This window comes from Volvox carteri (genome assembly GCF_000143455.1).
Source record: "Volvox carteri f. nagariensis unplaced genomic scaffold VOLCAscaffold_67, whole genome shotgun sequence".
Taxonomy (NCBI): domain Eukaryota; kingdom Viridiplantae; phylum Chlorophyta; class Chlorophyceae; order Chlamydomonadales; family Volvocaceae; genus Volvox; species Volvox carteri.
The window spans coordinates 486,094-507,307 of record NW_003307610.1 but is presented as its reverse complement, the minus strand read 5'-3'; the positions used below and the strand labels follow the sequence as shown (position 1 = coordinate 507,307).

Here is a 21,214-nt window from a genome sequence, read left to right as displayed (position 1 = left end):
TTCCCCCTACCTCACCACAACCTGCCGGGTACTCCTCGAAAGCTGTCGCGAGCCCAGAAGGAGGGGATTCTCAAACAGTTTTGAGGATAAAATGGGAAAATCCTTTGTCAACACGCAAGCATCAGCTGCCTGCAACTAGTGAAGCTCTGACGGAGGAGGAAGGGACAGAGAGATGGAGCCGAGCATAGTATCACCACTCAATCGGGCTTTCTATCTCTTTCTCTCCCTTGTGCTCTGCTGCGCTCTCTGTCCAGGTTCCCTTCCTTTCGCAGCACAAGACCGCAGCACCACTGCCTGTCCTCTGCCATTCCAACTGCCAAAACAACTTAGCACCGTCACCGCCATTACCACCACCAACGTAGCCCTTGCAAGCCGCACCAACACTCCGCACATGAAACCCTAAAAACCTCCCCAGCCTGGAGTTCACACAACTCGACATAGTCCCGCTGATGGTCAGCTGATTCCCAATCCCCCTCCTAAACCGATCATAATCAAAAACCCCGCAGAAACCAGGCTGAACCCAAACCCCAGCAGAAGCACGCACAGCTACAGTCGTAAAGGCACTGCGCTACTGCAGCAGAGCTACTTTTACTGCATGCTGCTGGCCTCGCTTCCGTCTCCCTCCGTAATGGGCCGCAATGTGGAGCCCATGGGTGCCAGACCCGCCGGACCGCTTCCGTGCCCTGCCGCCAGCCCGTCGCCATGTCGCCCCGCCACCATCACGGACCCGTCGTCGCCGCCTGCCGCCACGCCCTTGACCACTACCAGTGGGCATGGGGAGCTGTGGGCCAGGTAGTCGGATACGGAGCCCATTCCCACGAGGCCCAGAAGGCTGCGGGTGATGGCGCCCATGCCGCGACTGCCGGCCACCATCAAGTCGACTCCCTCAGACTGAGGAAGCAGTTGCAGGAAGGAAGGCGGGGAAGAATGGGGCGAGAAATTAGCGAGGTGAGGAGGGAGATTGATGCAGAAGCAGGAAATCAACTGACGACGGAGGGAGTGGGGAGGGCGGAAGTGTAGTAAAGGGTCCTGAAGCTGATGCCAAGGGCAGATTGATGATTTGGCGGGAACATGAGATGAGCTCCAGATGGGAGTCTCAAGAGTTCACATCCACCCAGGTTCTTGTACATTCTTGTACGAGGTAGTCAATATAATGTCCACGACGAAGATCGCATACAGGAAACCTTACCGCGGCGTCGCGCATATAGACATGTAAATACACATGTATGTACATACGTACGTACAGACATATGTTTGCGAAACACACCTTGGCGTGCTTGCACAGCGCCGCGCCCACATCCCCCGAAGAGGATCCTGGCGGCAGCGCCACCGTGGTGATCTTGGTCTTGCCGACACCGCGACGCTGAGCAGCCGCCGCGCAGCGCTCCGCCACGTCCTGCGCCGCCGCAGTTGCCGCTTCCGCCGCTTCGCGGTACTGTGCCGACTGCATGGCCGCCACCGCAGCGGGCTCGTCCAGAATCTGTACGTGTGCATACGTATACGTGTGATACGTAAACAAATTTAAGGTAACAGTTAGAAAGCGTGTAAAAACATGCCGCAGAAAGTGGAGGGGGGACCGAGCCAGGGCTGACGAAAGGAGCTGGAACGTGAAAGTGTAAGGAGAGCGCCGCTGTGGAGAGCGGTTGTCGTACTGGTATTCTGGGCCGTCGTACAGACACCTATCGTCGTCCTGGTCCCTGCACCCGCCACTACCTAGACGCCGCCTCTTTCGACGAGTGTATCGACCGCTAGCGCACTATCCCCAACCTGCCTCACTGAAATCCCCATTCTTACAAACCCCTTCCCTTCCCTCCTGTTCCCATACCCCCGAGGATTTCTGCGGGAGGACGTGTTTGTACGTGTGTATGTATCTGTGTATGTGCGTGCTCTTAGGCTTTCAGTCCTAGTCCGCGTCCGGCTACCCCATCTCCTCGACTTCTCTTCCAGACACCTTCCCGACGGCCTGCCGCCTTTCTCACAGAGAGGCTTGCCGGTAAAAAAATTATGCGCGAAAACGTGTATGCGTATAGCAACAGCTAAACATGAACTGCACGATTTAAGCCTACAGCCAGCAGCGTATACATATACCTAAGGCACGTATGCTTACACAAGGCCATTTCGCTGTCGCCCCCACCCAGAACCCCGTCCTATCAGGGAAGGGACCAAGGAACCCTAAGAACCTTTTGCGAAGGTAAAGGCAAGCTTCCGAGCCTTACCAGCCCCTCCCCCCCCACCGCCATTACCGGGAAGGGTACGGGCACCGCCACAGCCGCCAGCACCAGATGGTCGTTCGGCAGCAGGGTGTTGTCCAGCGCCCACAGCAGGGCGGCATGGGCGTGAGGGGAGTCGTCGCAGCACACCATGATGCGCTTGGGCTGTGGTAGGGTCCGGGGGGGGGGGAGAGGGAGAAGGGAGGGATGTCAGGGGCCAAGTGGGAAGTGGCAACACACACACACACACACACACACACACCTGGAGGACACGCGGGCTCATGAGGGGGGCGAGGGGGGACAGCAAGCTAACGAGCTCGCGGGCTAGCTAGGCCGGAGTCTTGCCGCCAGCTCACGATGACGACCTAAGATTAGGTCCCCCCCCTTAAACCTGAACCTTCATTTATCCCTTTCAACCCCTTCCTTTTAACCCTCGCTCCTCTCTTACCTCTCCTCCTCTTCTCCTCCTTCGTCCGCTGTCTCATCCCAGGCCCCTCGCTCCTCTCCTTTCCCTTCTTGCCCTCTGGCCTCTCTGCCCCCCCCGCGCTTTCTCCGACCACAACCGACCCACGGGTCCTCCCTCCTTCACCCCCCTACACTCACATACGTACCTGTGCGCTCTGTGGCGGGTGGGCCTCATCCGCCTGCATAAGGCCCCTGGTCAGCACTGCCTCCTCTCCCCGCACCACCAGCGTGGGGCACGGCATGTGGTGACAGCTGTGGTCGCTCACACTGCCCAAACCGATGAACGACATCAGCGACCTGAGGACACACAGACGCCATGATCAGACCACACAACACCTTCTTGACATCATACAGTAATATCGCAGCATTGCAACATGACATCGCAACATAGCATTTGGTCGGTCGGTAGTCGCTCGGTTTTTCTAGGTTGGTTTACGGCTCGGGGGCTCCTACACTCTTGGGAGGGTCATGAGATGTATGCATTATAAACGAAACCCGTTGATAGCTGGTGGTCGTAGGAGCCAACTGTAACAGCATGCATTCATGCATTGAGGGGGGAAAGCGAGCAAGCCAAGTAGATTCCCAGGTAATGTAACAGGCGGGGAAAGAGCGTTTACTTAAGTAAAGATAGACCAAAAGGTCATTGACAATAAGGTCAGAGAGAGCGGAAGGGAGAGAACATACGTGCGTTGGTGTGTGTGTGTGTGAGAAGGGGAGAGAGAGAGAGAGAAAGGATCGGAGCTAGACGAAACCCAAAAGAACGTCTTCACAGAACCGATCTGCAAAGGTGGTGGGTGGGGGAGGGTAAGGAACGCGCAAACCCAGAAGCAACGGGATCTCCGTATGCCGTACCTTTGAATGGCGCCCATGCCTCTGCCAGCCAGTCAGCCAGGACAATGATGTCGATCAGGCGATCAACCAGTGAGCCCACCGCCACAGCGAGTTGTAAGGGGGTGGGCGTTGGGATGGGGGGCAGGAAGGGGGCGGAGCAGGGCGCAATCCGAGGTGCAAGGTAAATAGGATTAGGAATCAACGGACCGTTGCCGGGGAGCCCCCCAAAGCCAAGCATGCAGCATCCAGCATGCAGCAATGCGCGACGGGGCCGAATGGAAATAAACGTGCGGATGCAGAGAGGATAGTTTGCGGGAAAGGTTTTGCGTCACGGCCCTGCACTTGGCAAGACGATTCGGTTGAATCCACTGCTAGATCCAGAATCGGATCCACTGATTCGGTAAACTGGTCGGATACACTGTCATAAAGGTGCAACCTCGTTCAGCTTTGCCAAGGGAACTGCCAAAAGCCACACCACCAGAGGTCGGAGTCAATGGACAGGAGCCCCCGGGAAAGCTCCCCTCCCAGTCGACTTGGCCTTGATTGCAGCAGCCCTTGCATATATCCTTTCGGTCTTGGCAATACATTCATCAGAAATACACACCTCACCCACACGTTCAGCCACCCAAACAGACAGACAATCAATCGTCTGTCGTAAGCGATAGCGCAGGCGAGGGAACTGGAAGAGCGACAGCACCAAAATTGCAGCCTTTACTCTTATAATCGCTATTATACTAGCAATCTTGACTGTCGTACAAACCCTTGCCGTACCTGCAGCCCACCACCGCCAGATCAATCATATACGTCCTGGCGTATTCCACCAGGCTTTCGGCGACCCCTGTGAGGAACGGTGGTACGAAACATGTACGGCGTGAAATGGGCCACGTATTGCCTGTTTCCGCAATCAGTTTCTGTGTGTCCATGTCCCTGTGCTGCATGTAACCGCAGCTGCGAGCAGCAGTATGGGTCATGGCCATACGTGACGGGGCGACAGGTCGAACTGCCTCCAACTCCCATTCACCTTATCACATACCTGACACCCACCAGCTCGCCACGCCCATCCGCGCACATACATACAGAAGGTATAATACTTGTGCATCTCCGTCTTACACTTTAGTGGATTATATCCCGTGTCCCGTTGGGGGTCAATTTTCCATGTCTCAGCAGCTTTCGGAGAGAACCCAACCAAGCTTTGCCGTGTCACCAACTAACAATTTCCCCTTTCGGACCTTTACAGCTCTATTAGCAATGCAATTTCGTACTGCAATCCAACCTCCCCCTTCCCCCCAAACCCCCAGCCCACCCAAATACCTGAGGCTCCCCCGGCAGCTGGCAGTGCCTTCGTGTGGACCAGGTCCCGGGGAACCTGATGGGGTGCGAGCATCGCGGGGTGTGAGGAGGAGTGGATGGGGGAACCATCTTAAAACATTTCGTCATGATACTTTAGCGCCATGTCATAATCTCCCCCCTCCCCGCCGAGTCTGAGGGTCTGCCAGCGCTCCGCCTGAACGATAAAAGCAGTCCTTGAGCATCCCAACGAGAGAAATACCATGCATGGCCCCGAGGCAGGGCCCCCTTCTTGCCTTGTTGTGCTGAGTGCATACCAGGTCCACAGCGGCTTTAAGCACCTCTGCAAATGGGGGAGGTTCAAAGGGAGACGTGCAAGGGGGGACGGGGTTGGGGGTTTGGGGTGCAAGTTGTATTTATTTTCAATGAGAAAGCCACCGCGGCCGTAAGCCTGTAGCTTCCGCGCACCTGCGGCTTGGTGTTCTTCAGCACGCCGCTGTGCCTCCCACTGGTGTGTCACAGCTGCCACAGCTGCTCCCGTAGCCACAGGCGCCACTGGATAGACGTTGTATATCAGGGGCGGCAACACGGTCACTAAATGGAGCTCATCGGATGCCCGACGCAGGTGCAGAAGCGTCCATTCCAGAGCTCGGACGCTCTGTTTTGATTCATCCAGGCAAAAGAGGAGTCGACGTGGAGCCATCCTGCGACGCATGAGGGTTCGTGCGAGTCGGAACGGGCAAAAGTTTCGGGAGTTGGACTGCCACTAAGCTGTGGCAGAGGCTCGTGGAAAGGATAAGGCTGTGCAAGCCAGGCACTTCCGGCATGGCATGACTACAGGCGGCGCAGGAGCGCGGCAAAATCTATTAACTGCAGAAAACACCGAGACAGGGCCCAACCACTGCTGGCTCAGACGAATGCAAGCTAAGATATGCCAACCTTAAGACAAAAGAGACTTGAGCTAGAAGCCAACAGCCTCCTTGCTGCGCGCTTTACTCAAGGCTTTTCAGGTCATATGTTCGGACAAGGACTTTTAACTGCAAGACCGATGCAGCAAATAGGGTCAACTATATGTGTGTTTGTACAAATAGCAGGATTTGGTAAACTGGAAAGGTGGAAAGAGCTTCCCTTGCCCGATATACGAGAAACGAAACCGGACCCAACGATGCTGTCATGTGCAAACCAACCGCCCATCCCTTTCCCTTCCAAAGGTTGATGGAAAAACAGCATCGATATGGGATGCTTAGATCGTCAATTAATCAATTCCTATAATTGAGATAGCACCTCCAAGAACTGGGTGCCGGAGAGCGCCAGCCCCCTTGCCAAAATTATACATAATTTGGGTTACTCCTGACATGTTTACACACTGTAATGCGCTGCTTCATCACCGCGGGTTTTCTCTGGATTCTGTTGCATCGGCTAGTATTGTCCATCGACACAACGCAAGTAGGCGCACGCACGCTGAAACGAAATGATGAGCGGGAATCGGAACACAATCATGACTTACCGCCCTTGGATCAGCGCTTCCTGTCGGTGCTACATCTACTGGTGCAAACCCATCGCCACGGCGACGGGCTGCAGGATGCTGACGCTGATGCTATAAAGCTTCGCGACGTGCTCAAAGCTCTGGACAACTTTGTACTTTCCTTACTAACTGCGCGGTCCTACCTTGGCCTCGCGCACGTACCTGAGCTGGAGGATCCCTTAACGGCTCCACTGTTGACTGCGCTGAAAAAGCGCGTCCCAGCTAAACAGCAAGACGCGGCAAAGCTACTGCGAAGTATTCTGGTAGGTGTGGGTCGCCATCCAGGCGCGTTATGGCGGTGCGCGAGAGTTCGAGTACCGAACCACGGGTCGTTTGGCGACCACATTTACACAGACAGCCAGGCCGCAACAGCCAGGACAACGCACTCCACCAACCTGAAGTCACGAACCCCTATCATAACAAGCACTTCTCTTCCTGCGAGTAAAGTAGCTCTCCTCTTTGCGTTGACCCCCCAACCACTTTGTGATGCCGTCCAAAAAATCCCATTTTTCCCCATCTCCTTCCCAGCTGGGAGTCTACAGCTTGCTGGGCGGCCAAGCTGCTCACAGCCGCAGTACAGATGCGGATCCAGATTCAGACTTTGGCAGTTTCAGTTCCACACCTCATGTTGACTTTGACCAGGCTTCAGGTTTACTTCCGGAACGGAGCTACCCGCTGCTCCGCCGCGCCACCGTTGCACGGCTGACACAGCTGTGGCTGGTACACCTTCGGTCGTACAACGGTACGGACAGATCTGGATCCATTTCCGCGTCCGGGCTCGGGCTTGGATCTGGCTCGGGCTTGGATCCCAAATCCTCGGCCTCAGCGTCGACAGCGATGTGGCGCGATGTGGCGCGTACTTTGCTAATGGTGGGTGATATGATGAGGGTACTGCGTGCTGGCGGTAACTGCATATAGTTACTACTTTTCTCCAGCGTGTGGGAAGGTCTGGGTGTTTTTAGTGCTTGGATGTTAGCCCCAAGGGAAACAGTTCAAGTTCTGGTGCTCGCAAATCTGTGTCATGCTGTAGTGTTACTCTGTGTACATGTATGTACGTATCCTGGCTGATGCTGGCCGGTGACATCAGCTCGCCATCAGTTTTTCTTTGTTAAGGCAGTTGCAGGATACAACACAGGACTGCTGCCGGGCATTCCGGGATCCAGTTCGCCCGACATTGCTGCCCGCTGTGCACGTTGGCTTGTTTAGCGGTTCAAGGTCCTGGGTTCGATTCCTGGGGAGACCCCCGAATTAATCGGGAGCGCGAGATTATGGCTAGCTGCTGAGATGTGGAGTTGAGGTCACAGTTGATGGACCAGATTCGCACGCTGGATTGGTGGCAATTGCCGAACCCTCTGTCTCTTCGGGTGTTCGGGTGAATGGATGAGGAGGGGTCCCTAAAGGCTGGACCCGCCGCCTTGGACTAACAGTTCGTATGGCGAAGTACAGTGTGGTAGTGGTGGATGGTGCTATAAGGTGATAAATGATCGTAGAACTGACAATGTGATAAAGCGGCCCAGAAGCCTCCCACTCTGTAACATTACAAAAAAAATGTGGAGCGTTACGGAGTGTATGGCTTCTGGGCCATGTATATATACATTTGATTACTTGTGTGAAGCTCTCTTAAAATTAATTAGACAAAAAGGACATAGACGCGCGTCTTACATTCTCTTCATCCTCATGCAAATATGTCGTTCCGTCTGCACCAGCCCTGCGCCTTCCTCGCCTAGTAAGAGCTTTTGAACATACTACTCCCTTCCTTTCACGTTCATGCGCCCTCCCACCCGCCCCCCTCGCCCTCCAATATGCCCCCGATCTGCAAACCCTCTTCCCGTAGGGGTAGGAGTTAGGATATCCCTCTCCCTTCAGTTGGCAGTTAGCGGTTGGCAGTTAGCGGTTGGCAGTTTGTTTTTCGTGACTTTTTGCACGTACGTACTTTCACCTCTCCCACTCACCATTCTTCGCTTTCCGCCTGAGTCGCCACCTCCCCAGCACATCTCCAACGCCATCCTGCAAAGGCGGCACGCATGCAAAAGACTTACAGGCAGCGTAGCACGGAGAGCTTGTTGGCCGGCAGCGCTCATCCTGTTCTTCTTCCTGCACCCATCATTTTTTATCTCAATAACTCCCATACCCTGACCTCCGCCTGCCTTTTCCGGCTTGTTTTGGCACTTCTTTTGACACCTCTTTACACACCTCTATACCATTATGTCAGTCCTGGCAGAGGCCCCTACGCCAATTCTGTCCATGTTCGTGATATTCGTTGTGATGTTTGTTGTGAATATCTATCTCCCGTACGTAGCTGTTTCGACTTCATCGGGGCGGCATGCGCTCCCGGCCAGGCTTGGAGTTCCTGCACGTCAGCAAAGCCGCCGGGACCAGCATGTGCCGCCTGGCAGGTGGGAGGATGGGATTGGGGCCGTGATACAGAGCTGATGAAAGATGCAAGACCTGACAGAAAATATGAAAGTAATAATAATAATAATAGTAGTAATGATAATAATAATAATAATAGTAATGATAATAATAATAAAAAAATGCCTCAGCCTGAACCCAGGCTCGTGCCAAGGGTCTGGATCTGAAGGTGGACCTGTTATTCCGGTTTGCTCCCGCTGGTCTTTCTTTGCACCTCCCCCCCGCCTCACACCACCACCCTATGAGGTGACACAGGAGGGGGTACTGACGGTACGCCCTCACCCGCATGACTGCAGTTCCGGTGCCATTTGTGCGTGTTTGTGTGCGTGTCTGTGTGTGTTTACCGCTGCCGCTTTTGCCATCACGTCATCGCCCGTTGGCCCTCTCGTCCCCTCCTCCGTCGTCGTCGCCGCCACTGCTCTTGTGGTGTCTTGCTGGTGCTGCTGGTGCTGCTGGTGCTGGTGTATTGGTCCGTCACGCGACCCGCTGATCCGCTGATCCCCCCAGAGGTCTCCGGCTGTCGCGCCCAGGACTTCAGCATGGGTCGCACGTGCATCATGCGGGACTTTGACGACCAGCCCCGCTGGATCAACGGCACCCACCACTGGACGCTCATCGCACCGGCTGCGGAACCCTGGGGATCGCACCCCTAGTGAGTCGCACCCCGCACCGGCGCAGCCCACAACACCCCAATACAACACAGTGTAACGCAACGCATCGCAACAACGCACCACAATATCGCAATACACCCTGTCGACCCGCCTGATTTCTTTCTCTCCCCCACGACGCGCAAAGTTTCGCGCAAAATTTGTGCGTCATTGCTTTGTACTCGAGCAGTTTGCAACTTTTTAACTATATTGCCCGCCACACTCCCCCCCCCTCCCCCCCCCACACACATGATACTGCCCCTTTGCCTGCCTGCCTGCCTGCCTGCCTGCCTGCCTGCCTGCCTGCCTGCCTCCTAAGATAAGAAAACGTTTGCCGCGTGTTCCCGTTTGTGCAGCGCCTTCCTGCTTTACGGCGTGCCCCGACATCCCAAACGAAAACGCACCTGCTCCGCTCGGCTGGCGGCGCTGGAGAAGTACCGACTCAACTTCTTCGCCAATGAGGTAGAACTGGTAGACTTGGAAAAGATGGGAGTCGGTTGTGAGGTTAGGGTTTTAGGGTTTTGTGAGGTTAGGTTGGGTTGGTGTTGTCAGTTGAGAGAAGTAGTTCTGGATTGGGGCAGGGGAAGGACTGGCACGGGTTGCGCTGGGTATTTGGCCGGACAGGTTTTACTTTGTGCAGTCCAGGGAAGCCTTGTGGGGTTGGAGAGGAGGGCGAGGGTGAACACTCGACAAGGTAGGGTTTGCAAATCAGGGAAGCAACTTCCCAAGCACCGGACTAGGAGCCCCTTCCTTCCCAGGGTTGAGGAAAAGATCAAATCCGCGCCGGGACCTGTTGGCAAGCTTCGCGGTTGGGCTTGGAATGGAAGCGCTATCCTGTAGTACGTTCCGGGACTTCGACTGTCCGGTTTGCTGTACCATGCCGTACTGCAGTACACCATTTACAACGACCGAACAATGTACGAGGAGCCTGTCCTCAATGAGGCGACCGGGGATGCTCTGTCTGCCGACGCAAGCACAGATGACGATGTTCCGCCTTCACCGCCATCGCCGCGCGCTCCACCTTCACCGCCGTCGCCGCCAGCGCCGCCGCAGTCAGTTATACTCGAAGAAATTGCGGAGCGCTACCGGAGCTTCGTATCGGAGCTGACCTTGGCTGCAACGACGGCGGCAGGTGTACCAGGGGGTGGTGGAGGAGGGAAGGGGTTGGGCACGGGTTTCGGAGCAGCTCGTGGCCGCAGGAGCGTCCTGAGCACCAGCAGTAGCAGCCGCAGTAGAACTGGCAGCAGCAGCAGCAGCAGCAGCACCTTAGGAAGCAGCACATACAGGTATAGCAGCAGGAGTGGCAGCAGCAGCAGCAGCAGCAGCATCCTTAGCCGTAGCAGTCCAAGTGGCCGCATCAGCAGTAGTAGCAGGAGCAGGAGCAGCAGCAAAAAGGTTTCCGTCATCCTGAGAGGCGCGCAGCTGTGCCCTTTCTTTGCCAACGTGATCGTGTTGAGGTGGGTGCTGGGGGGCTGCTGATTGGGCGGGAGGGAAAGCAAGGCTTGCTGGAGGGTGGATGTTTATGTTGTTAAAGTTTGTACTGGCGGCGATAGGTCCAAAGAGGAGGTCCATGGGGAAGGAGGGGGGTGACGACTTGCGTTCACGGCTACGCTCGGTTACGAGCCGCGTTGCTCTTTCTCCCGAGGGTCCGTTTCCCCTAATCGAATCATTTTGGCGGATTCCGCTTATCATCATCTACCCTAATCGCCATTCTTCTCAACCACGACACGGATATGATGATCAGATGACCCGATTTCGTTACAAAAAATGTGTTGTTTGTTTCCATGTTTTCGGACCACCCCTGGAATCTGTCATTCTAGGACTTAGGTCAGACACCCAGATTTGATCGATGACTCACTGCGGGGCGATCCCGGAAACCCAAAACCTGATAACCTATTGGTTATAGGGTAGATTTGCTAACTGACTGGCCTAACTTACTACCAGCTAACTTACTACCACTTTACTTACTACCAACTAACTTACTGGCTGGAACGCTCAGGGACCCCGCGGAGCGCTTCATGTCCCACCTCAAGTTTATCGCCCAAACGTACGGCACCATGTACAAGTGGCCGGGCATCGCGAAGGCGTTTGCGCCAGGTCGCAACTCGGCGGAGTGGTGGCGGGCGTTTGTTCCGGCGCTATTTGACAATTATATGCTGCGATCGCTGGGCGGAGAGGCTGTCTTTGCAATGTCGTACGAGAGCCTGGAAAAAGGCGCTGCGTCGTATATGATGCTTGCAAAGGCTGTGCTGGCACAGTACGACTCGATATTGGTCCTGGAGGTACGGCATAATGCTAAGTAAGCTGTTGTGTTTTTGGAACCTAAGTAGTATTCATCCTGTGTTGGTTTCAGGCTTGCGGACCTTCTCTCATTCCGCAAAAGAGTTTTATACACGTTGGTGTCGTGTTCGTGTGTGTTCGTGTGTGTGTATGTGTGTTACATGGTTGTGGGGTACATTCCCCGTGCCTGCAAACCGCCCAATACGAAACGAGGGCTCAAGGGCTGCCAGATAAGCACCATCCGACTTTGCACTTCAGATAAAGCAAATGATAAAGGATACTAACGACCAAAGGGAACGATAGAGTTGCGGTGGGACCATATACATTCCAGCATCCTTGCCAGACGTTCAGAGGTTTCCACTTCATAGCGTCCTTCATATGCTCGAAGCGTGGGAAATCCATATCAGATCTGATTTTGTCGTACACCGGGCAGTGCAACAAAATGTGCTTCTCACCTTCAATATGGGTATCAGTGCCGCAGCAGGGGCATACTCGCTCCTCCCTAGGTATATAACGCCGTCCCTTGCACGCTCTGTTAGCCGCTAATGCCCAACAGCAAAGCCTAAACTGCATAAGCTTGCGATTCGCTGAACGCGGGATGGTGTCATGTAGACATTCGTATTCTTGTGCGTCGCGTAAACTTGAAGGGAATCTACAAGAATTCCAATCCTATCCAGGCGCGTGCAAGTGCATTTACGCATTTCCTGTGCCGTTAATGTGTTAATGACAACCTCTTGTTTTAAAAAGAAAACCCATCACTTGTGCTGTAATGTGTACTACTCCTGTTCCCTTCTTCTTGGCCACTTGAACCTTCTTGTATGACCTCTCTTCCACGCTGTTACCCTGTGTGCTCCCTGAGCTTCCTCTCGATGTTTCTCGTTTCTATTACTGGCATAGGTTGACGAAGGCGCCCATCGCCGAGCCGTTCACTTCGGCCTGGCCTGGCGCCACCAGCTGACCGAGTTCCAGTTGCGCAATTCATCTTCGCTGCTGAAGAAGCTGCAGGATATGCAAGTTGGCGCGCAGCTGGGGGCGTTACTACCGGATGAGGCCTTGATGGAGCACCTGGTTGAAGATGCTGTTCGGTACGACAATGAATTGTACTCGTACGGAGCACTGCTGGCGGGACTTGACGACGTGGTATGGGGGATGGCGGAGGCGGCGCTGGGTGAGCCTATGCCTGGATTTTGGACCAGTGAAGATGGATATCGATGCGGATATATACGGACTCCGGAACGCCCTCCTGCAGCGCCAAGAGAGCCACCTGTGCCTGCGCCACCGCCGATTGGATAGGCTGCCTGGTGCAGGTGGCATTTGTCAAGCATAATGTGCTTACGTTATTGTGCCATGCATTAAGGAATATGTATAGAGGATATATAATGTGACATGATATGACAATATGCTGTGTGTTTTTTACATGCCATATATGAGATACTTAGTGACTTTAATAAGCATGTTTTAAGGCAAATATGGTGAGCGTAGTTATATTTTTAAATGGAGATGTAAGATTGAATGCTTCATTGCTTCATTTGTTTGTGCGTATCCATGTATGGTGCCGATCCACCTAAACCAGAGAAAATCAGGGATGTGTAACAGGACGGAAAAGTAACATTAACAAGTTGTCTTGCATGTGATCTGCTACAGTCGGCTAGCCATCGCTCAACCCTCACACAAAACCACAGACCAGCAGACGGGAAAACGGAAATCGTCCGGGCTTTATCTTATTCATGCAACCATAACAAGAAAAGAATGTTAAGGAAGAAATCATTTGCATCATGCTTGTGTTAACACCCAGCCATCAGTCCCCAAAGCCTAGCGCTTAGCCATTTCCTCGCTTTATCCTGGTGTACCACTCTTTGACCTCCTAGAGGACTCCGTACCTGAGGGGTACGGCGTCTATGTTAATTTATGGCCCCAAAAGAATTGCGTGCAACACGTCTTTGTTCGGCATAAAAATTGCAGCGCGCATGCGAAGGACATTTGGCACTCTCCAGTGTACGACCCAACCAATGACCTGGAGGAAACGTCCCCAAGTTATGCCGTACGAATAATTAAGATTGGGTCGTACCAGTGTAGCCGCACAGCTAACCTACTGGCATGAGGTTTTTTGCTCGGTTTTATATCCGACGAAACGGCATCCACCGACGAAAATTGTGGAAGGTCAAGGGCATTACCGCGGAAACAACGCGCACACTACCGCCCTCAATACTGACCCTTTTTAGCTCTTGATTCCCAGCTTCCGCTTTGGGGCAATGGGCAGCGAGCCCTCCTTTTAACCCCTACCCCTACAGGGACCTGGCGGTTAACAGCACACCTACACAGACATTCGTCAGGAATATCTAGACGCAATGTGCGCAGAAACCCACCACTAGGCACAAGAGCCCTTCAGCCACTGGAGTAGCAGCACTAGCTACGACCGCAACCCGGGGTACCAAAACCGACACGACCCATAGAAACTGAGTCTATATAAGCTGTCAGATCGATCAAGGACAATCGAGCTCCAAAGTAGCAGCAGACAGCTTAGACAGGCAAACCCGCCAAAAAATTGAAAGGGGATCCCTGACAGGATCTCGAGCACAAAAGCCTTTGCGCCATGCTGCTACAGATTTCAAGGAGAGCGCGCGACAAATATCTCGACGGAAGCCGTAATCGCATCTCCTGCTGCAAAACGATGAGCGACGACGAGGCCAGCTGCAACGGTGGCGACGATGGCACATCGCTGTCGCCAATGGCAAACCCAGCCTGTTTTTTAACCTTTACTCAGCCGCTGGACCTTATCACGTGACATCTGCCGCTGTTGTGCGATCATCACACCCGCGGGGGGGGGGGGCCAGCGGTCCCAGGTTTGCGCTTCACCACTCAGGCTTTTAGTATTCAGGAATCAAATTTCAATTTCAACAGCATAGGTCCCCTTGTCGACTAAGCCATGACTAAACAGCACTTCAGACGACTAATCCTCCGGCTGCTCAGTTAACTGGCCCAAACGCCGCAGCCTTACGCTGCCTCCTCAGCGGCCAACCCTGAGCAGCCTCAGAGGAGGAAGAGGAGCACGGCTAATACGAGAGGCTGCGACGGAAGATCAGTTACCGCCCAGTCCTATGTTTTGTCCCGGCGCGTTGAAAGCAGGAAAACACGACCTGGCTGGGTCGCTGCTGCTTTCCACGGGGCTCCAAAAGGGCCCTTCACAGCTTGCCGTTTGTCTCGGCAACAGCAGCCGCTTCGCCCTCCCCATCCGGAAGTGGGTGCGCGGAAATGAAGTGCTCCGCCTGCAAGCAAAGCAAAGAGGATATGCACCAGGAACACACCGCAGAAACGGGAGAAATCCCCCAGGAGACCTCAAGGACCTCACGTACATGGATCCTTAACGCATTCGCTGCCTATTTTCCTCGACACTGTACGTATCATGGCATAGCACGTCTACGAATTCAGGAACCAGGGCCATGGCTTCAGCCAACGCCAGTAAAAAGTGTTTTGACCGACAATCCAACGATAAACGCTCCCTTCGCACACGATGAAGCAGGCGAATCGGAGCTTGGATGCCCCCGGGTTGCTTCCCGGGTACGCAAGCAGCCGGATAGAATCCAGCCCGCATCAGGCGCTCACTGTCGTACATACGTATCAATATCTCCCGGCTCCGCTTGACTGGTTCCTGTTTTACTTTATTGCTAAACTCCCAAGTGCCATATCGCCCGTGACCCACCTCCAGCGCTGCCATGCAACCCGACCCAGCCGCAGTAATGGCTTGTCGCCACTTCTTGTCCTGCACGTCACCAGCTGCGAAAACACCTGTAGAAAGAGAGCGCCCCCGCATGGAACAATCGGTCAGCAAATTGAGAGTTGCGGGGACGGAAGGTTCCCAGACTGGTAGCATGCACATCCTCATAAACGGACGCACATACGCGCAACGATTCACAGCGCATTGAACCACCATGCGAACGACCGGACTACACAACTCAGCCCAAGCTCACAAAAAAACCTCTAATTAATCTAAAGCCCATGCGCGCATAATGATGCAATTTCCCAAAAGACCTCTGCTTTCCTCTGTTGTAAGCTCCCCATGCACTCACCGGGAATGTTGGTGGTGGTGCTGCCGGGGGTAGTCGCGATGTATCCGTCCTCATCCAGAGTCAGCTGACCACCCAGAAAGGCAGTGGCGGGCTGATGACCGATGGCGAAGAACAGCCCAGCCAGTTCCAGGTCACGCACCTCATTCGTTACTACGTTGCGCAGCTGCGCAGGTGGGGATGGCGACGGGCACATGACAGGCGATGAGATGATGAGGAGATAAAATGCAAAGGACGTTGAGGGAAAGGGGGGTACAGGTCGAGAGGGTTGTCACACAGAGTAAGAGACCATGTAATTACCTGTGTTAATGTGGATAGACCTATCTTTGCACTGCCGTACGCCTCCACAATAAAATCCCGATTCACTACCGTACCTTAACTCCTCCCAGCAAACCCCGCGCGCTGCCGTACGCCTCCTCTACGACGCTGTTCCAGAGGACCTCGATCTTGGGATTGTCAAATGCGCGTTTCTGCATAATCTTGCTAGCGCGGAATGTATCTCGCCTGAAGGGCCGAGAAAAGGTATAGCAATTTCAATAACATTCCTTACTGTTGGAATGATATGTGAATTCTGAAGCTCACACAAACAAAATCTGGGTCAGGGTTTCCAAGCATGGCGCGTGTAACTATAATAAACAGCAGGGGGTTGCATGGCTGGTCAAAGAAACGTCCGGTAAAGCCAATAAGGTGGGAAAGCTCCTCCCTGCCCACCCTGCCACATGGCTGGCTCCAAGGACTTTACCGGCCCCACCGTGGGGGGCCCCGAGGTGCGCTTTGCCCGGGCGGCACATCAAGCAAAACAGCAATTAAATAGAAACTCATCAAGACATGCGGTCCATGAAAAGGATGACCACGTAAGGATGATTCGATGTTCGGTTCAATACATGGACGTTGCTGCCGTGGCAATCTAATGAGTATCATGATCTGGCTCTCCTCCTCCTCCTTACCGACCCCACCTGTGAATGATATACACCTTGGAGCCGTACTTGCTACGTTGTGAAGAAACATTGAAATGCGCCACGGGACGACGAAAGGGCAAGCACCGGGCACGTTCGGCGAGGGTAAGGCTACCGTTAGGTGGGGTATGACCGATAACGATGGATGATATGGGGGCGGTTTGTCGAGGGCTTGCTGGGGAAGAGGGTAGCAGAAAAAGCACGCCTCTGCTGTAACATGTGCTTGTTGTAAACAAGATTGCGGAAGAGGCTATCACCTTATCATGACCCTAACGCAATCCCTTTCATGAGAACCTCTTAGCCGCATATTTCAAGACCTAAAAACCGCTTCAGAAGCACCTCGTGGTGCGAACTGCTTCCATGTGTGGAGAGGGATATAACCCAATTCCCGACAAACTGGGAAAGCTAAGGGATGGGCGCCCACAAACGCATTCCATGCGCGAAACGTGTCCAAAGACGGGAAAACACGTTTCACTACCCGGATAAACGGACAGTACCTACGTCAGGAAGTTTGCCTCCTCCATGGCAGAATCGCCGCCACCAATTACTGCAATAGGCTTGTTGCGGAAAATAGGAGCGGCGCCGTCGCAAACAGCGCAGGCCGAAATGCCCTTGTTCCAGTAGCCACCCTCCTCGCCGCTGCCCGGGAACTCCATCCGCTTCGCCACAGCACCCGTAGCGATAATGACCGTCTCAGCTTTCACCTCCTTTTCCGAGGTTCGTACGGTGAATGGCCGCTTCGAGAAATCGACGTTCTCGACCGTTTCGCTGAAAATCTTCGTCCCGAACCGAGCGGACTGGTCACGGAAGCGATTTGTTAGCTCAACACCAAGAATGCCCTCAGGGAAACCTGCAAGTAATTGCGACCATGACCGGTAAAGGATATCATACTAAACCTCGGTGGATCGTATCGATTTGAACGCACCCGGAAAGTTTTCAACATCCGTTGTAGTCGTAAGCTGACCCCCAGCAGCAATTCCATTCGCCATAAAGCCCTCGAAAAGGATTGGGGCCAGTTCTGCGCGCGCCGTGTAAATCGCAGCTGTATGGGCAGCAGGGCCCGAGCCAATAATGCATACTTTCGTGTAAAGTTGCTCAACCATCTTTGATGCGGTACTAGCGATGCCCCTTTGCGTCGGGTAAGGGAATCGACGGGCTGCCTCTTCAAGCAGACCCGGGGGCGGCGGTTGTAGGTATAGGCCTACGCGCCTGAAAGACAGGGCGGATGTGGCAAACCGTGACGACACCCGAATCAGATTTACCAAATAGTTCGAATTAGCCATAAATCTAATCAGCACATCCGTGGCAAGACTACGACCCTGTAAACGCACTAGGTGAGACTCGTTACGCCGTACTGTAATGGCGCGACTCTGCTTCTAGCGACTCTCTTTGTCATGTTGTGGTTGGTAAAATGTCAGAATAAGTATTGGATTGCTCCTTCAGCCTTCATATTTGAAGTATGCGTGGAAACCCTTTTCGGACAGGTACCCTGCAGGACCAGATAAACTTTGGCCATGATTTCCCAAGGCGCGAAGTATATCCTTGCAGCAGAATATGTGTGTACCAACTCTTTCCATTGCGCCGGAGGAAAGATGCGCCCTAGGTCTTCTAGGAAGTGCACCGCGCTGACGACGGTGGCCATCAAGACTATAGCTGCCACGGCTGCAGCCGCCGCCCATCTGTATCGTGGGCCCATATTTCGTTTACTTCGGCTAGCTGGGAGGCATGCACATTGTCGTGAGTGGGTCTCTATGGGGTACGCTAGCAGATGTGAAGGTACGCTCGTCCACCGGGCGTACCCTTACGACTTTCGCGCAGCGCAGTGCTAGGGTCCTTTAGAGGTTTCAAAACACCCATGCGCACCCTAGTGGAGTTGCAATAATGACAAGCAGCGTCCGTTTCGTTGGTTGGACCTTGTCCGTGCGACCGGTTTGACGAGCGGTTCGTATTATCGTCATAAATAGTGTACAGAGGGCGATAAAGGCAAATTGAAGCATATCTAAGGTTAGGAACAAGTTTAAGAAACTAAGAACAAGGGAGTTTGTTCTTGGAACAACTTTCATAGGGAACATAGGGGTCCCTGTTCCCAGCGATCTAGTGGTGTGTACTGGGGCACGCAAGGTGAACTGGTTGCAGGGAGCCACCGACAATATTGGGCTCAGTGCCGCACTTCACGTGCAAAATCGAAAAGACAGGCCGATATGGTGATTAGCATTAGAAGTACAGAGCACATATGCCAGACACGCCCCGTCTGCCTGTCTTCATTGCCTTCCCCTAGCATTCGCGGTCATACATTCCATCCAAACTCATGCGTTCAATATCCCGAATCCATTCTCAGGCTCGACTTTCAAACGTCCCGCAATTTGCGCATTATCGGGGTAAAACAAGCGGGCTTTCGGCATGCCAAACACACAATCCCTGGCCAATTCGTAGAAAACGCGACTCCAGAGGAATGCATCGCCTTGGCATCCATCCATTCAAACATGTGGGGCTGTAGCTTCGGCATTCGCGGCGAACCTAACGGAATCTCAGCGTGAATGACGGTTGCAAGCTCGTTGCGCATGCAAGACCAGCTCTGTGAAAGACCCAGTGGGACAGATGACAGCTCCTGTGTTTGTGTCTATGTGAATGCGCGTGTTCATTCTCAAGTGCTTACTCGTGTCGGTTCCGGAAATAATAGAGGGTTCCGTGTGTCGTACTACCAAAAATGCATATGTTGACAACACAGCTCCGCAGAGGTGCGCCTTCACAATCCAAACAATTGTATTTACAGCTAACCGCAGAAACAAGCCCAGCCTCATCTCTTCACTTTGTTTAAGCGTTGCGGTTGAGAGCGGACGAGCTTTTGCGCTAGCAGGGTCAGCCATGGGACATGCCATAGGATCCGATGTAATGTAGCCTCGCAGAACTTCTGCTCCAATGCCGACTGTGCGCGAAGCGATCGCTGCAGTCGACGGAGAGACTGAGGCCTCGATAGCTCCCATACTCCAAGTTCTTGAAAGGGAGGGTTACGATGTGAACGCTGAGGCAGGAGGCGCATTTCGTCGTCTCGATGTAAATGACCTGCGATCGCAACTCAATCTCCGGCAACGCAACACCCTGAAGGAGGCAATCGAAACAGGCATGCATCGGCAAACTTAGCTGCTTGTGGAAGCTCAGCGCATTCCTAGACTGGGTTGGGAGTTTCTCAGGTTTGTCATTTCGCTGCGGCTGGGCCTGTGACTGGGCTCGCGACGAGCACCACTGTTTGCTTGTTTGTGTTCGCGATAGAAACACCTGCTGTATGTAGGAACAATGCTTGTTATTTGATTGTTGTAGTGTATGTCTTGAGTGACACACAGCTGACGCCTTTCCTTCTTCTTGGAGGGGAGGTACACCCAGACAGGTGCACCTGCGTGAGGTGCAAAACATTTTGCTGGGGGAGAAACAAACGCAGGGGTTATATTTCCTTGGTACATGCACACATACTGACTCTTTTTAGTCATATTGCATTTTTAGGGTATTTCCTGGGCTCCCATGACTCAGTGGTCATCGTTACTGAGTCATGGGAGCCCATGACTCAGTAACGATGACCGGTATGTACTACATCACCTCACATAGCATATGAACTCACCTCGCACACTAATCAAGCCATGTCTACACAACCTTGAATGATTGCTTAAAAATGTTGTTGACTGACTGTGTCTGCCGAGCCTCGAGGCCAGTGGCTTTGGTTTTGTGAAGGGGTCCATTTGGCTTTTGCAGTACCAGCTGCTAGCACCTGACAGATCGTATATGGCGCCCATTTCACTGCAGAAGTGGCCCCCAAAACCTTGATGCAGTCAACTTTGCACCGCTTCACAACTGCTGGGGACTTCCTCACCAACTATCAACCATCCCAGCTGGAGCTGCTGCCGTGCACCTCAGCACAGATGATGGGCGTGAAATGCAAGGGGCCATTGGCTGTTGCACACTGGCACACTTTTAATGATGAGTGCCGGGCGCTGCTGTGCAACACCAACTTCTGCAGCTGTGGGCAACGAGGACAACCTGCATCTTGAGCTGTTCACACACATCCTTTGGCCACTGCAGCAGGCCTTGTTGCACACAGACGGTTTCTTTGAAGCCGCTCACACAACGCAAGGTGTGATGAAGGGCATCTGGACAAACAAGTCAGGTGCGGGTTCATCTTCTTGTAACATGCTGATTGGGCCGTGGAGACAGTAGAACATGCCATGCATGATGCTGTAGGTAGATACATCCTTTCTTCACATGCAATGCACCAATGGGATTGGTGTTGGCCTAAGAACACGTGTATTTGTTTTGTGTCACCACTGCAGCATGTGCAGATTTCATGCTGCAGTCCTGCATCAACTCAGAGCTGCTGGTGGCAATCGAGGTGAAGATGTCGGCCGTCATCTGTGTGCTGCAAAGCAGCAGCCTGCCAGCTATGTACGCCTCAGGTTAGCGAGTCTTTTAGCATTTATCTCTGTCATTAGGGCACTAATTAACCTTAATCTTGCTCAACTCTGGGTGTGTGGCACGCTCAAAAAAAGCG

The 21,214-nt window shown here is 53.5% G+C and overlaps 3 protein-coding genes across 3 annotated transcripts; 2 read left to right on the top strand and 1 right to left on the bottom strand.

The window, feature by feature from the left end:
* Positions 1 to 6,164: 6,164 nt before the first annotated feature.
* VOLCADRAFT_121587 (uncharacterized protein) lies at positions 6,165 to 13,176 on the top strand (the record flags this gene model as incomplete). The annotated part of the gene is made up of 8 exons (XM_002956959.1): positions 6,165 to 6,581; positions 7,030 to 7,188; positions 8,618 to 8,714; positions 9,238 to 9,382; positions 9,734 to 9,839; positions 10,269 to 10,429; positions 11,377 to 11,659; positions 12,555 to 13,176. 8 exons carry the CDS (start codon positions 6,165 to 6,167, stop codon positions 12,948 to 12,950), a joined length of 1,764 nt encoding a protein of 587 aa, XP_002957005.1. The 3' UTR covers positions 12,951 to 13,176.
* Positions 13,177 to 14,320: 1,144 nt separating this feature from the next.
* Positions 14,321 to 17,950, bottom strand: VOLCADRAFT_107487 (NADPH dependent thioredoxin reductase). Its single transcript, XM_002956925.1, has 7 exons — positions 17,603 to 17,950; positions 17,179 to 17,527; positions 16,678 to 16,710; positions 16,096 to 16,225; positions 15,725 to 15,887; positions 15,358 to 15,443; positions 14,321 to 14,923 (listed from the first exon to the last, which is right to left on the bottom strand). Exons 1-7 carry the CDS (start codon positions 17,778 to 17,780, stop codon positions 14,840 to 14,842), a joined length of 1,023 nt encoding a protein of 340 aa, XP_002956971.1. The 5' UTR covers positions 17,781 to 17,950; the 3' UTR covers positions 14,321 to 14,839.
* A 1,434-nt stretch (positions 17,951 to 19,384) lies between these two features.
* VOLCADRAFT_98037 (uncharacterized protein) lies at positions 19,385 to 21,124 on the top strand (the record flags this gene model as incomplete). The annotated part of the gene is made up of 3 exons (XM_002956958.1): positions 19,385 to 19,415; positions 20,687 to 20,833; positions 20,997 to 21,124. The coding sequence occupies 3 exons, from the start codon at positions 19,385 to 19,387 to the stop codon at positions 21,122 to 21,124; spliced, it is 306 nt and encodes a 101-aa protein (XP_002957004.1).
* Positions 21,125 to 21,214: the final 90 nt, after the last annotated feature.